Raw genomic sequence first — 17,492 nt, 5'->3', positions numbered from 1 at the left:
TACAGAAACTGCGGTAATAACCAGCCATACCTAGGAATCTTCGCAACTCTCGTCGAGTGGTAGGGACTGGAAATTCTGCAATAGCGGTAACCTTAGCCTCCACTGGTCGTACCTGGCCTTGTCCAACCTCTTTACCCAGATAAGTGACAGTCGCTCGACCAAACTCACACTTTGCCAAGTTGAGAGTTAAGTTAGCTGCACGTAGACGTTCGAACACCATTCTCAACAAGCACACATGTTCCTTCCAATCCACAGAGTATAAAACCAAATCATCGAGATAAGCATTGCAATTAGGTACATCAGTCAAGACAATATTTACAAGACGCTGGAACGTAGCGGGAGCATTTCTGAGACCGAAAGCCATCGCTGTATATTGTAAGAACTTGTCTGGAGTTACAAACGCTGAAATCTCGGATGCTTGCGGAGTAAGTGGAACTTGCCAGTATCCTTTCAACATATCCAGCTTAGTGACAAAACGAGCAGACCCAATATTATCAACACAGTCTTCCATTCGCGGTAACGGATAACTGTCTGGCACCGTTACAGCGTTCACTTTTCGAAAATCAGTGCAGAATCTAAACGTGCCATCCGGTTTAGGAACGAGAAGACACGGAGAACTCCAGGGACTACTACTAGGTCTGGCTAAATCATTCTCAAGCAGATAATTCACTTCTTGACGCATAATAGACTTCTTAACTGCATTTACACGGTAAGCATGTTGCTTAATAGGACGAGCATCATTCACAATAATATCATGCTGCAAAACATTCGTTTGTTTAGGAACATCACTAAACAGACAGTTAAAATCAGATATTACGTTAATAATGTCAGTTTCTTGGTTCTCAGTCAAATGATTAAGACAAGAGTGAAGATCTTTTAAAATCTCTGAGTTGGCTAACCTTGCGCACTGCTGAGGAGCATTGCGGAGCACGACACCATCCTCGTCAGCCCCCGAAATATCAACAGGTTTTAACAGATCCACGGCTAATGCGACAGACGAGACAGCGGGCCCTGCAGTCTCCTCTGAAGTTTTCACCTCAGGCATCTCCCTGTCATGGTAAGCTTTTATCATGTTTATGTGACAAACTCGGGTTTGACGTTTTCTGTCAGGTGTGTAAAGCACATAATCAGTTTCACTCATTTTCTGTTTCACCACATAAGGACCAAAGAAACGGGCAGACAAAGATGATCCTGGAACAGGTAAAAGCACCAACACTTTATCACCGGCTGAAAACGAACGCGAAACTGCTCTCTGATCATACTTGCGCTTCATGCTTTTCTGAGCATTTCCTAGAGATTCTTTAGCTAGTGACCAAGCAGTATGCAAGCGATCTCGAAACTTACTTACGTAATCCAGTACATTAGTGTTAGGACTCGAAACAGTGGTCAAAATGTGTTCTTTAAAAACTTTCAAAGGACCTCTCATCTGATGTCCGAATACGAGTTCAGCTGGACTAAAACCAAGAGATTCTTGTACAGTCTCTCTTACCGCGAATAATACTAAGGGAACCCCCTCATCCCAGTCTCTAGCAGTGTCCATGCAGTACTTCTTAAGCATCGACTTAAGTGTCTGGTGAAAGCGTTCAAGTGCGCCCTGACTTTGTGGATGGTACGCACTTGAAACTCGGTGAGAAATTGACAAAGACTCCAAGACTTGTTTAAAAAGTCTTGATAAAAAATTCGTGCCCTGATCGCTTTGTACTATTTTCGGAAGACCGAAAGTGGAAAAAAACTTTACTAACGCTTTGATGATAACGGGCGCGGTGATTTTCCTCAGTGGAATTGCTTCCGGAAACCTAGTAGACATGCACATTATGGTTAATAAAAACTGGTTACCAGATTTTGTTTTAGGCAATGGTCCAACACAGTCTATTATCACATGCTCGAACGGCTCCCCAATAGCTGGTATAGGAAACAGTGGAGCAGGACGAATCACCTGGTTCGGCTTCCCAACAGTTTGACATGTGTGACAAGTACGGCAGTACTGAGCAACATCCTTCTTTAAGCCTGGCCAAAAGAAGTGCCGTAAAATCCTATCATACGTCTTCGTAATTCCTAAGTGACCGGCAAGCTGATGATCATGCGCTAAACATAACACATGTTGACGATAAGGAGAAGGAACGACCACCTGATACACAACATTCCAATCTGAATCGTGTGTGTTAGAACACCACTTTCTCATCAATAACTCATTCTCAAAAAAATAAGCAACCTTCGGATCTTTAGCTAAATCAATAGAGACAGCAGACTTAAAAGCAGCAATGAGAGACTTATCTTCTTTCTGTGCAGAAATAATTTTCTCTCGTGACACGGACATTTTTAATTCTGGTGCGTCAGACACATTTTCTCTCATGTTCTCTGATTGTGATTTATCTAGTTTGGATGACGTAACAGTACACAATGATTCGTCACCAGCAAGAAGAGGGATAAAAACAGAGTCAGACAAATCCACCATATCACCCACTTTACGCGACTGAGCGCGAGTGACAGCGCATGCGGGAAAAACTTCAGGGTAAGTATGTGACACATCATCTGATTGACTACACACATCTGGTTTTTCAACAACTTCTAACACAGGCAAGATTTTTCCTCCGGCTAGATCATTTCCAAGGATAAAATCAACGCCCTGAACAGGAAGAGAAGGACGTACCGCCACTCTTACAAATCCGGTACATAACTCACTCTGCAAATGTATACGATGTAATGGCACAGTTATACAACTCATGTCAATACCCTGAACTATCACACTTGAGCCACAGAAAGTGTCCTCAGTCAATGGTAATCTATCTGCCACAATAAAAGATTGCATTGCACCGGTGTCTCTGAGCATTCTTATTTCTTTCTGATCATCGCAATTTCCCTTTAAAGAAATTAACCCTTTCAAAATAAAAGGTTGGTAACTGTCATCGATTTTCTCCACATTTGGTATATGAACAGACGGCTTAACAGCTTTCACAAACCCTACGCTTTTAGGCTGTTGTTTGCGTTTTAACGTCAAACAATCTGCGATCACATGTCCTTGTTTATGACAATAAAAACATTCTCGATCCTCTCTAGCACGAGGTGGACTGTTTTTAGAACGAAACGTTTGGTTTTGCACAGGAACAGGCTGTGACCTCTCTGAACATGCAAGTGAAAAAACATTTTTGTGGGTTAAAACAAACTCATCCGCTAACACGGCTGCGTGAGACAACGAAGTTACTTTCTGTTCATTTAGATAGACCACAACACGATCAGGCAAACACCCTTTAAACTCTTCGAGCAGTACAAGTTCTCTTAACTCATTAAAGTCACTCACTTTGCTAGCTGTGCACCACTTGTCGAACAAAATTCCTTTGTCTCTAGCAAATTCCACAAATGTCTGAGCCGAATTTTTTTTATGTCCCCGAAACTTCTGCCGATATGCCTCTGGAACTAATTCATAAGCACGAAGTATAGCAGACTTCATAGACTCATACTTTAAACTTTCTTCTAAAGATAAAGTAGAACAAACCTCTTGAGCTTTTCCAATCAATTTACACTGTAACAATAAAGACCAGACGTCTTTAGGCCATCGAAGAGAAGTAGCTATTCGTTCAAAAGCATTAAAATAAGAATCTACTTCTGATTCTCTGAACTGGGGAACTAAGACAATGTGCTTAGTTATGTCAAATCTCACCTGGGATGAATCAGACCGCAGAGGAACATCAGAGACCGGACCTGGATTCGACTGCGCAGCCGAACTGGCAGTGATCTGCATCGCGTCCAGATCGAGCTGTCGCAGCTTTACCTGAGTCTCAGCCTCAATTTCAAGCCTGCGTACTTCCAAACGCAGATTTATCTCAGCTTGACGTGCCTCGGCTTTCTCCTGCGCCTCATATTGTAAACGGGCTAAGCGGACTTTCAGTCGCGCGCCGTCTCTCGAATCAACAGAACTGGGAGAGAATGGATCAAACGGTGGCAAGCCGGCCTTAGCCTCGGCTCTCACCTCCGCCTCAGCATCAGCTCTACCGCTCCGCTTATCCTCATCATCCACAAAACTGCGATGTGCCACTGCAACGTCACTCACACCAACACCTCCGCTAGCCTCCTCATCACCCACGGCATTTGACATAGGAAGAACATTGATCTCTTTTAAACGTTGTATCAACTTACTTTTTATCTCACTCTTAAGAGCTTGTCTACTCACCACAACCTGATAGTGATCAGCTATCAGCACTAAGTCTTGCTTCTTACATGAACTAATCTGTTCAAAAGACGGGTTGGCAATGAACTTTTGCAAGCTAAACATTTCCATGATGCACAACCAGCAAACAAGTACAAAAATACTACTCTGCATGAATATGCCGCCAAACTAACGTAAGGTCACTTACCACTAGCATACACACACACAACTGATCACAACTAAATTAACTTGAGATTAAATATCCCGGACGAGCCCCCATTAAATGTTACGCACCCTTAGACACAAAGTCTTTAAAGGGGCAACATTGAGGTCGTGATCAGAAGGTGGTGTAATTAAAATGGCAAAAGACGACACGTAACAAGGTGTTGTGAAAAGTAAAGTACGATTTATTGTACTTGTGAAATTTAAGTGCAAAAGATGAACAATAATAATACTAATAATGATAATACTTGTTGTGGACACAAAGAAAAATAAACAAAATATACAGTTTGAGAGTTCAAAGTAAAACCAAAGAGAATAAGGACAAATTGTGAAGCCAAATGAAAGAAAAGAACAGAACAAACTCCCGTTAACTTAATCCCAACCTCTTAACTAACTAATAACAAAAAGAAAAGAAAAGACAAAATTCTTCAGCGCAAAGCGCCCTCTCTAACTGCTCTAACTAATAATAAAACATCCAAGGGTGGCGTTCACTTCCTTACCTGGTGTTTGTATACATCGAGTTTGCTAAGTGTTGCGTTGTGTACGTCACGTGACATATTACCTGTCCGAATTTCTCTTGGTAACCTCAAAACACGCCATCATGGCAGAACACATTACTCTTGGCAATCTCAGAACACGCCGTCATGGCAGAACACATTACACTTGGTAATCTCAAAACACGCCGTTATGGCCGAAAGAAAAAACAACAGGACAATATCTGTAACAGAAAATAACAAACACAAAAGCGACAAGCAGAGCAACAGAAAGAAACAAGCCGACATGCGCTCCTCTCAGCTTCCTTTTAAACTCGCGTGGTAAACCCGATAGGCTGCTGGAGGAAAGATGACGTCACGACGTAGATGGTGATTGACATCTCTCTCAGCCAACAGCGGGCGAGTGGTGACGCAAGCCTAAGAATGTGATAGACAGTAGAGAAAGAGAAACAAAAGAAACACACATGCGCGAGACCACAGGGACGTAACACCGGCCTATTGGAGTTTTACAGTAAATATCTGCAGTTAGTACCCTGCTACTGATGTCCTTTAAATAAGTTGGGTGAAAATTCGGCATTTCACACAATCAAATAATTTATTTATTATACACGTGTATAGGCCCTTCATGCTACACACACATAACTTATAACAGATAATTAAATTTATATTACAATATGGTAACATACAAATAAAACAATATATAGTTATTTATATACAGAGATGCGTATTACACCCTTTAACCTTTTTTGTGATTTTTTAATCAGATTTCTACAAGCAAATATGCAGCAATTCATGTATGTACAACACAGTTAACTCATTCAATTTCACAGAGAATAAGTTTTTGTAAATTTGTAAGACACACACACACTTCACTTCCTCCTGTGTGAACTGTCCATTGACAAGGAAAGATAGGATGTTCAGGGAAACTCCCTCTGGCAAAATGTCCCGAATTGTGAAGCCCTTGTCTGCCATAACCATATCACCTGGTAGTAAATTTTGGAGAAGTCCACAGTCATCTGTTCTTGCCTTGTCCCACCGTACATTTCACTGGCAAAAGTAACTCCGTTAGGTTCAACACAGATTAAAGCCTTAAGTGTGGTTTGTCCTTTTTACTGGCTGTACAAATGACACTGTGTGTCAAGCCTCTCTGTGTTAGAGACGGGAACCTCTGTGCAGTCGAGCACAATCCCACAGTTAGGGAAGGGCTGGAAGCAATGTTTGATTCTTGGCTGTGGAGGGAATGTTATTCGCAAGCAAACCGACTTACAAAACGTCATACAGGGTACTAATGATGGTGATGAAGATGTTGGTTACAGTGGCTGTGCTACAATTAAACCTTGTTGCAGGGTCTACGTGGCCGCAATTAAGTCTAAGCTTCATTAAGGTCAGGAGCAATTGATCAACTAGGGGCATCATTTGGACAGTCCAATCAGAATAATATTGTAGCTCGAATTTAGAAAGAAGCGCTTACAAAAACAGGACAGTGGCAGCATCAGGCAATCCAGTGAAATATTGAACTCTGTCAGGTCTGGTATAAATTTAACTGAAGGTTAACTTAAGGAATTTTGCTTCTGTTTCTCCAATTGTTTTTTAAATTTGTCATTCTCTGCCACAAGACTTTTTGAAGTACTGAGGGTCTCTGCAGTAACCATGTCAGCATCCGTTCCCTCGTCCTCACCACTGCTAGGGACAATTTGTTTCTTCCGTTTTGGGAGATGTCTGGGGTGCTTGGGGAATTGGAAAGTCTTCCCCTCGTTCCAAACAAATCGCGATGGCCCAGCAGATTTTCCATTGGGGAAATGCCAACTGCAAACCCTAGAGTTGCAGTTTGAGGTGAAGTTTTCACATCTGTAAAAAAATGTATTAATTAATTGAATATCATTACTTAAAATATGTGTCATGTGAACGTACTACAATAACAGTAAAGCAGTCATTGTCAATAATTGCTGTCTACAAATGTTTTGTTTCTGGTGTCTGTGTGTACTGTACATTGTAGTTTGTGTCTGTTTTTAATTAGCTTGTTGTCCCGTTTGTTTATGCTTGTTCTGTGTACGTACACTGAGAGATGTAAGAACAGAGTCAAATATGTAAACATACCTGGCTATTAAACATGATTATCTTATATGAGACAGCATAGAGAAAGAATTCTCTGATAACCGAGGCACTCCTTAATTAAAATGTCTTTATTACAAAAATGACATGTCCTGAACGGACAACTTTAAAACGCCCACGCGTAGCGGCATGGAGCCAAGAGCACCCAAATCAAACTCAAAAGGAATTGAGCACGCCATTCATCTTGAATCTAAACATGATTATCTTATTTCTCAGGCTCCCTCCAACAATGTTCAATTACTATAGTAATGAGAAATGTTATCAGATTATCATACCTTAACTGGTCTAATGTTCTTTCTTGCTATGTAACTTACACACATCTTCGTGCTTCGGCTTGTCCATAGACAGTTGTCAAAGCTAACGTTAGCTAGTTAGCCTTAGCTAGCCAGTTTCGCCTTAACTAGGCGGCACAGAACAAGGCCTGACAAACGTAAGATTTGAGTTTATAGCAACAAACAACATATAAAACCCATAGACTACATCAGCCTTTTTTCAAAGGGCTGGTTTCGCTTTGGCGCCAGTGTGTGCTAACGTTGCACAAAAACATTTGTAAATTACCATATCAAATGCAGTTATTTCCTCTTCTCTTTCTCGTCACAGGGGAAGCGGTAAAATGACAGTTTAACAGGGGTGGCTGGCCAATAGAGGGCGCTAGGGCGTTTTTTAATTTTTTTGTTTTTCTACACATCCCCTTCCTGTGTGCCTTCTCATTAGCTCTGGGGCGCTGGAGAAATCGCCCCAGGAAGGAGGGTAGGTGGAGCAGCTTAGCCAATCACTGATTTAAGATATAAATGTTTGACATAAACTGTAGCCAGTGTTTGAGGCTTCTCATGTAGCTGGTATACTAGAAAGGCCTGGCTGGCTGGATGTGGTAATGCTAATGCCTTATTTTTCTTTCCGTGCTTACTTTTTAAAACTACGGGGACAGATCCAGCATGGAGATTTACCGGAGTGAGGGATATGAAGCACCTGTCTGAGAAAGTAACAAAACACGAGAATACCAAGGTACACATGGATAATTCCGTTAAGCTAGCTATACTGGGAAGAGTTAACATCGCTACGCAGCTTGACGAAGGCCACAGGGTTGCGGTGAGGAAACACAACGAGGAGGTGGATAAAATCCGGCACATCTTATCCAAAATAATCAACTGTGTGAAGTTTTGTGGGGCTTTTGAGCTGGCCTTGCGTGGGCATGACGAGACTGACACCTCGAACAATCCCGCCAGCCCCTGAGGAACTCTCTGCACTCTAGGCCACATTTACACATAGCTGGGTATTTAGAGAAACGAATATTTCCTCCCCTCCGTTTTCAATAATAACATCGTGCACCAAACATCGTTTACAAAAAAGTTGACATTTACATCAACCCGCATAAATACGCCGTCGAGCGCCATCATAACTATGCCAAACATGACGTTAAGCATTTTCTGGCGCATAATGTGACGTTTGAGAACCTAAAACCCCGTTTCTCCCAGTTGACACGACAAGTTCGACAAGACAAAACCGGCGTTATCGAAATCTCCACTTTGGCTGGAGTTTTTAGAAATAATCTTTTTCTGTGATAAAAACGGGGTTTTCATATAAATGAGAGGGCAAACCGCAGGGAAATATCTGCGTCTTTCCATCGTGTAAACTGGGTACTAGTGTTGATGCCCTCTCTGCAACAGTTAAATATAATTAATTGTGTAATTTACAAATCTTTAAAGAATGGGTAATGCTATAAAATTTTAAGTTTTAGCTTAAAGGTTTACCCAAAAATGTCATCATTCAACACCCCCGGTGTTGTTCTAATGATGAAAAATGCTGCCTATTAGATTGCGCTACCAACACTATAATTACATTGAAGGTAAAAATATTTTATTTTATGATGGAGCGCATGTTTTCCCCAACCAGGGCTGCGTTTCCCAAAAGCATCATAAGCCTAAGTAGATTGTAGACCATTGGTGCCAGTAGTATACGATCTATAGGCCAATGATGCTTTTGGAAAAGGCAGCCAAGATCACTCATCTTTACGAAACTGAGCCACGGAATAATAATAAAAAAACTGTGCTCATAATTTAAAGAGATCCACACACAAGGTGTCACGGTTCATAAATCCTATGTCTCCTTCTTGTCTCGTGTTTCTGTTGTTGTGTGTGTGTGTGTGTGCTGATTATGTGGGCATGCCGGCTCATCAGCGCTCATCAGCAATCAACTCATCACTCCCGTCACCAGCTGCAGCTCATCTCATCATATATATATATACTCATCACTTTCTCATCTCCTTTGTCAGATCGTTGTTTGTGGTTTCCCGGTGTGTGTTCCAGTCAGCGTCTCGAGTCTTGTGCATTCCTTGTTCCTGTTGATTTACTTTGGATTCGTCTCATCTCTGCACTCTCTGCACTGGGTTCATCTGGGTTCCCTGCGCCACTGAGCTGTCTTCTCTGGACTACTACCAATTACTTTGTCAATATTACAATAAAGAGTTTTACTTGCACTTTGCTTCCTTCTCTCAATCTTGACACAAGGACCATCAGGTACATCGAGCTGCAATGAACTAGTCCATATACACTTGCTGTATCACAGAGTAGCCTAAATTGAGATCAATTTAGATTGAGAGCCTAAATATTTTGTGATACATTTATAATTATTCCCTGTCTCCAGTTCACACTCTTCACTCACAGCCATACTTTTGAAGATGAAACGTCACATATAGCGCGTTGCGTTGTGGGAAACATTATCCCACGCAGTGTCCTCAGATGCAGACATCAGATTTCAGCAAATGTAGTTGGTAATCCGAGAACTCTATGCATACAGAAAATGTACATACTATTTACAGTATACATATTGCATACCACAAATATAGTAGGAGTTGTATAGTACGATGCCATTCTGAACACAACTTCACTACTCATCTCAATGTACTTCGGTTGTATTAAGCAGATTCTGGCAAAAGTAGTAGGGCTTCCGAGGATATTTGCATACTATGCACAGTATTCATACTAGGTACTACAGAAATAGTATGAGTAGTGTGATAATAGGCCATTTCGAACACACCGATGGTCTTACTAGTCATACTAATAACTTCCAGGCAGGTGTGTTGAGGCAATTTGAAGCTATACTCTGAAGGACAGTGGCACTTCAGGACCGAGTTTGGACACCCCTGCTTTATTGTTTTGGTCTGACTCAGCCCTGAAGTCACTTTTCCTTCTTAGTTGTGTTATGATTTTGAATAATAATAATAAAAACAGAAATGGTGGTAAAGGATTCAGATCTCTTTATTATAATAATAATACATTTTATTTAAAGGAGCCTTTCTCTGCACTCAAGGATGCCGTACAGGGATACATAAGACATTTAAAAGCACCAGAAATAAATAAACAACAGCAGAAAGAGGCAGGAGTGGTAAGTGGTAAGACAGGTGTATGGAGGAAGAGGATCTAAGGGAGCGGGTGGAAGTTGGACCCTGGAGGAGATCAGACAAATATGGGGGGATGGGGGGGGGGGGGGGGGGGGGGGGTTGTGGATGGCCTTGAATGTTAACAGAAGGATTTTGAATTGGATACGGAACTGGACCGGGAGCCAGTGAAGCTGCTGGAGAACAGGAGTGATGTGGTGGATGGAGGGGGTTCGAGTTATGATGCGGGCAGCTGAATTCTGGACCAGTTGAAGTTTATGAAGGGATTTGTGAGGGAGGCCGAAAAGGAGAGAGTTGCAGTAGTCCAAACGGGAAGTGACAAGACTGTGGACAAGAACGGCGGCAGTGTGTGGTGTACGGGAGGGATGGAGGCGATTAATGTTTCGTAGATGGAAGTAGGCAAACCGGCTAATGTTATTGATGTGGGACTGAAAAGATAATGTGCTGTCAAGGATGACACCCAGACTCCTAACCTGGGGGGAGGGTGAAACGGAGGAGTTATCAACAGTGAGAGAAAAACTGTCGGTTTTGGATAAAGTGGATTTAGTGCCAATGAGGAGAACCTCAGTTTTATCACTGTTTAATTTGAGGAAATTTTGGGTAAACCAGGTTTTTATTTCCGAGATACAGTCAATAAGGGAGGTGGGCGGGAGAGAGGACGAGGGTTTAGTCGAGAGGTAGAGCTGGGTGTCATCAGCATAACAGTGGAATTGAATGTTAAATTTGCGGAATATATTGCCCAGGGTAAGGAGATAAATGATGAAAAATAGGGGCCCCAGGACAGAGCCCTGGGGCACACCTGAAGTAACGATGGAGGGACTGGATTTGAAACACTTAAATTGGATAAACTGAGCGCGGCCAGAGAGGTAAGATGTGAACCAGTCTAACGTAGTATGGGTGATGCCGATGGAAGATAACCTGTTGAGGAGGGTGGTGTGACAGATGGTATCAAAGGCTGCACTCAAGTTATAATGTTATCTCCTCGACCCTAAACCGTCGTAATCAACCCAACACTTCCATATCCAATCAATGAATTCTAACAAAAACATAATTCACCTATTGTCTTAAATAGTATATTAACATTTCTTGTCACCAAGTTTACTTCACTATATTACAATTAAATCCTAAACTAATCATGACAAACTATATATCGTTGGAAAGGAATAGATATTTGACCACTGTTTTTTGTTACAAGTTATGTAGGTACAGTAATAGATTCATTTATGACAAGAGTGAACCCTTAAAAAATCTACATCATAACAGGAGACCTTTGTCACAAAAAGTCGATGGACACACTTTTAATTGAAACTTTGGTTTTCATGCTAAAGGTTCATAATAAAACATTTTCTAATATTTGTCCATAAAAACTATTAAATAATATTATCCTCTCAAAAGTATATTATATATTATCCTCTAAATATAAAAAATAATTAAAAAATTATATCTTTTTTATCTCCTTACTTTTTACATCACATATTTTAGTAATTATCATAAATTAGGTTTCATTCGAAAGCTTACGAACTCAAAATTCATCCTGTGAAACCCGTTTTGAAATAGGATGTGGCGTTACCATAGAAACGGTAATCTAAATTATTTTAGTGGGCTCCTCCCCTATTGGGCGTCATGTTACCTAATTTCATGTTACAAACAATATGTAAGTGCTGTGACTAGTCCCAATTAGTTAGTTTAGCAGAGTACACATAGCAACATTTTTTTGTTAAATAACAGATTTATAGAATAGTAAGTGTTGGTATTTATGGGTCATGTGTTGACAAAAAATGAACCTCATCTTCATTACACAAAACTAAAAGTAAGAGACTATAACAAATCATTGTTACTTATTTCTCATGCAGCTCAAAGCATTATGGGTAGAATCTCTCAACAATATGTTCTGATTCATCAACACAGTTTCACTGATGATCCAATAAAAGCATAAAACCCAGGATAGAGTGTGTGAGTGAATGTGGTCTGGACTGTGTGTATGAGGCTCATTGTGTCAGAGACGCAGTAGAAGGACAGAGTTCCTGCGCTGTGATCCACATACACTCCTATTCTACGGCTGGACACTACAGGGAGTTCAGTACGTATGTTATTGTGAATGAATAAGTTCTTGGAGGGAGAGCAGAACAAACTCCAGGACTGATCATTACATCCAAACCAACACTCATAACCCTTTCTGCTGATGCTCTTATATGACACTGATATATCCACACCAAACATCCCACTCCACTCAATCTCCCAGTAACAGCGTCCACACACACTCTCTCTACACAACACCTGCTGATTATACGCATCAAATCTGTCTGGATGATCAGGATACGGCTGCTCTGTGAGAGTACCAGTAATCACTCTGTTCCTCTCAGACAGACGGAGGAGTTTATTCACTGTGTTCAGATCCAGAGTGAACTGATGGGAATCTGATGGAGAGAAAACACATCAGAATCAGGAATTATGAATCTGTCTGATCTTTTATTATAGCTGATTATAGGTTTCTGTTTAGGCTATGAACTGGCTGGGTCGTCAGCTTTGACAAGAATGTGTAGCACACTGTTTTTAATGCAGTCAAATAACGCGGTGTTCTGCTTGTCTAGCACTAACAGCTGTCACTGTCATACTGGTACATATTATTAGTGTGTGTTTACACTTGGCATGTTTGGTTCGATTAAAATGATCCCTGGTGCGGTTGCTCTGTTAGTGCTGTGTTCATTTGAACGTGTGAACGCTGCCATCCAAACCCTAGTGCGCACCAAACAAGCGGACCGAGACCCATCTTTTCAGCGGTCTCGGTCCGCTTGTTTGGTGTATCTTGTGACATCATGTCCCGTTTTGGGGTCGTTTAGATGTCTAATGGTGTAACCAGTCCCTGGTGCAGTTCGACTGAAATATGAATGCAACACAGACCAAAGACATCTAAACGACCTAAAAATAAGACATGATGTCTCAAGATGCGATCCTAAAAAGGGTAGAATGCTCAAGCATACCTGTTTTTTTCTCGTCATAGTCGCGACGTTGCCCATCACAGTTCGGTACAGGCATCAGAGCCACATCTCCTCACAGCAGATCTTCGTTGAATGTGATGAAGGGTTTCCTGCCGCTGTTTTGACTCCTTTACACATTTTATAAGCTCTTCACAAGTTCTAATTTGGTCAAAATACCATCATATGCAGCTACGCACATAAAACTAGGGCATTTGAGTCCAGCACACAGCATTGTTTTGGATGTTCAGTAAGTTCCGTCGCAAAAATAAATGTAATAAAAGCCGACCAATCGGCTTGTGATGCCTTTAGGTTCGGTGTTAAAATGTCAATGTGAACGCTAAGCGGACCAGGACTGAATGTTTTTTTTTTGGTATGGACTAAACGAACCAAACGAACCGGACTACAAGTGTGAACACACCCTTAGATCACCTGTGTAGGTGGCTTATCTTCTGTCAACAGCTGTGCTCTTGTGATTTGCTAGTTATAAAATAAGTTGCATAACTTGTCTTAAGTTACAGTGGCTTGAAACATGCTATGCTGACCCACTTTCAGCTGAAAGATTATGAGGTCAATGCTGTGCCCTTTTTATAAGCACGACAACCCATCATCATTTGACTTGCTCAAACGCCATTGGCCAGTGTGTTGCATTGGTAACTTGTTCCCTTATCTCAGGGAACCAAAGTTACATGAGTAACAGGTGACGTTTTTGTTTTCTTAGTTGCTTACATTGTAGGAAGTCGTTTCTGGTCCTGGGATCCATGTTGCTGAATATGACTGTGGAAATCAACAGATATGAACATTGTAACTGTTATGTCAAAAGAAAATTAATTTACATTTTGTTTCAATAGTCCACTTTAGACTTTCTACTAACTAAAAGTAACTGCTACAACAAAGAAACTACATGTCAACTAACTCATTAATTTACAACTACATGTAAACTAGAATATTAGTAGACTGCTAGGTTAGGGTTAGTAGAATAAGTTGATGTACTTGCAAAGTTACTCAGTAGAATGTCTCTTCAAGATAAATTGTTAGCAGATGTTAGGCAGACAATCTACTAATACTCTGATGACTGGTAGTTGACATAGTTACATCATTTCTTATAGTCAGTAGAAAGTCACCGAAAATGATCCCTGGATTCATGATGAGGCCCAGATGAGGCCCATATATGTATGCTTTTGCCAGCCACTCTCAGGTTGAGTCATCGAATGTGGGAAATGTGGGCCACAACTGGGCCAGATGTCATTTGCTATCTGGGAAGACATTTCTAATATGATGTTCTATATGATAATAGATATAGTACTCATTTCTGAGAGCAGATGAATCTGTCAGAGATCTTTTTTAGCTGTGTTTCTCACTGAGTCTCCAGTCAAGCAGGATCTTGCCCGAAACCCACAATCCTGTTTTTCTAGATCTGTTACCTGCAGAAACTGGATGTGATCCTGTGTGTGTGAAAGCTGCTCCAGCTCAGCGTCTCTCCTCCTCAGATCATTGATCTCCTGCTCCAGTCGCTCCAGTCGTCCTTCAGCTCGACTCACTGCAGTCTTTTCCTGATCTCTGATCCGCTGTGTCGAATGAACTCTGTCCCTCTGTCCTCCACTGCTGTCTGTGCAGAGCGCTGTTAGGACACACATCACAATCAGCTCTTAGTGGCATTTCACACACACCGCCCATGAGCCACTAAACCATCATGTGGTCTGCTGGATCCAGGAAAAGTAGGGTGAGGTAGTTTAAAGGTAACTTATTCGGACTGTCAACAAATGGCTGTAGGTTCAAACTCAATCAGGGATGAATGATCAGTTACCACCGCTGTACATTAATAAACATAATCATAAGCATAAGACTTGTTTCAACTAGCACAGATGTTAGAGCTTCCACACCGACCGTGTTTCTGTTGTGTAACAGAAACACGGTCGGTGTGGAAGCTCTAAGAAAAGAAAATTAATTTACACTTTATTTCAATAGTCCACTTTAGACATTCTACTAACTAAAAGTAACTGCTACAACAAAGAAACTACATGTCAACTAACTCATTAATTTACAACTACATGTAAACTAGAATATTAGTTGCCTGTTAGGTTAGGGTTAGTAGAATAAATTGATGTACTTGCAAAGTTACTTACCTCAGCTAAAAAAAGCCTCCAAGAACAGCCACTATACCCCGTTAAATGCTAAATCTAAAAGGTATTTCTTAAGCTTTTGTTTAAAAACAGTTAAATTAGGTTTTCCAATCTAATAGAAAGAGGTAGGTCATTCCAGAGTCATTCCTCGATCTCCAAATCTCTGTTTTGTTCTTGGAGTCGTTAAAACCAGCTGGTCAGCTGACCTCAAAGACCGTTTTGGTTCATATTTCTTAATCATATTAGAACCATGGTATTTTTCAGCCACATAATGGAAACAGACAGCATTAGATAACGTCAAATGTATATGTGCATGGACCTGATTATTTACACAATGATGGTGACTAAACAAAGATATGGTCTTAATATCACCAATCACTATATATAACAAATGACTAAAAATAAACTACGATTAACAAATGACTAAAAGTTTCTGCTTTCCAAATGTGTTTGTTTTTTCAAGAATAATCTGAGCAACAAATTCAAACAATGATCTGTTCGGTATATCATCATTACTTCTAGGTTTTTCTATGTGTAGGCCCTATTTAAATGATTAAATTAAAATTACATTTATACTGCTATACCTGATGTCACTGATTTTTCTGTCCCATCTTTTAATTTTTGGTAAAAAGTAAAACAAACATGCAGACAAACCAATAAACATTAATACAGTTATGTAGGTGTTTGTCTTTGAATTAAGCAATCAGTTTTCAAAATTTCAAGCTAAAACCATTTTAAGCATACTTTTTCTAATTCACTAACAAAATGATTATACATTCAGTTTTTATGACCTCATATTAACCACGACATGGCTAATTTGTACTTTAAATAATTAATGTAACAGCACTATTTTGATTAATCTGAATGGTGATTAAAAATTGTGATAAACAAAATTAATGGTGAACTGTAAATATACACTTTCCCTTGTACATTCATGTACAATTAATGTTGAAAAAATGGACGCCACCTGTTAATATGAGTGGCAACATTAACATAATAAGAAATGAGCATGTTAGCAGTATTTCTCAGTGCCTAGATTTAAGTTCATACCTGTTTCTCTGTCCTCTGTATTGCAGCTGATACAGTATCGTGGTTACATCTTTATCCATCATCCAGAGAGAGTCACAAAAGCTCAAATACACTTAAGTTTCTCTTTCCCTGAACACAGGAGATTTGTGTTTCCTACACAACTACACTTAAGTTTCTCTTTCCCTGAACTCAGTAGATTTCTGTTTCCTTGTTCAGTGTTTAAGTGGCATGAGCAAAATGGGTGTGTGTGCAAAGTCACAAATGATAAAACATTGACTGAATGTAAGTCTCAGAAAGACACTCCAAGCATCTATCACTCAAAATAGGCCAAGCCAAAAATACTACTAAATGAAAACTGTTGGCTTATTAGCTATACTGCAAAAATGAAATATTTTTGAATATCCATGCAAGAACAGAATGTAACTGACTGACGGCGGTTTCTCTACTCTAAAATCCTACCACAAAGGTTGAATGTTTTCTCTGAAGGTGCACTCGTTGCCAGGATTCAAACAAAATACTGTGTTGACTGCAGAAAGTTTCGTTCACTTCAAATTCAAGCATGGATGCGTTGTTGTCAAAGGATTTAATATGCTCTCGTTCATAGAGATTTTTAGATGGATACTGAGGCTTTCTAGGTTGGGTAGAATCTGCCATCTCTGACCCAGTTTGTTTGCTGGCTGCAATACGCTGTGTTTCCTGCCAACTGGCATCCCGGGGTGTCCAAATACTATTGGTTGAAATGTTTAATTGTCCTTTTGCTAGCAAGCTAGATATCAGCCTGTTAGCATTGTTTGAAAATATCATTATTTGGTATTATTACCGAAATTTTGGTTATACCGAATGACCTACTGGTTGTACCAAATGACAGCAATGTATGTTGGTCCTTTTTGTACATATCTGGAATAAATAAATACAACATTTTATTTATAGGAAATGTGCAATTTACAACTACAACTAGGTCATGTGACCTGCCAGTGGCGGCTCCTGCCAGCCAGC

The 17,492-nt window shown here is 40.4% G+C and overlaps 2 protein-coding genes across 3 annotated transcripts in view; both read right to left on the bottom strand.

Moving 5' to 3' along the window:
- LOC130071676 (zinc finger protein 721-like) overlaps positions 1-17,492 on the bottom strand; it is an 85,900-nt gene that overhangs the window by 46,485 nt on the left and 21,923 nt on the right. The gene's annotated exons all lie outside the window — the stretch shown is intronic.
- On the bottom strand, positions 12,186-14,926 carry LOC130071702 (tripartite motif-containing protein 16-like). The gene is made up of 3 exons (XM_056236562.1): positions 14,769-14,926; positions 14,074-14,121; positions 12,186-12,786 (listed from the first exon to the last, which is right to left on the bottom strand). The coding sequence occupies exons 2-3, from the start codon at positions 14,105-14,107 to the stop codon at positions 12,269-12,271; spliced, it is 552 nt and encodes a 183-aa protein (XP_056092537.1). The 5' UTR covers positions 14,108-14,121; positions 14,769-14,926; the 3' UTR covers positions 12,186-12,268.

The sequence above is a fragment of the Rhinichthys klamathensis genome, unplaced genomic scaffold (assembly GCF_029890125.1).
Source record: "Rhinichthys klamathensis goyatoka isolate OS25496 unplaced genomic scaffold, OSU_Roscu_1.1 h1tg000452l_1, whole genome shotgun sequence".
NCBI lineage: Eukaryota > Metazoa > Chordata > Actinopteri > Cypriniformes > Leuciscidae > Rhinichthys > Rhinichthys klamathensis.
This window is presented reverse-complemented; position numbering and strand designations above follow the sequence as displayed.

Excerpts from the sequence above, each read along its gene's own strand:
- LOC130071702 (XM_056236562.1), bottom strand. The coding sequence starts at position 14,107 with ATGGATCCCAGGACCAGAAACGACTTCCTACAAT. Across the intron at positions 12,787-14,073 it reads CAGAAACGACTTCCTACAAT|ATTCCCATCAGTTCACTCTG; the intron begins GTAAGCAACTAA and ends TCTCTCCATCAG.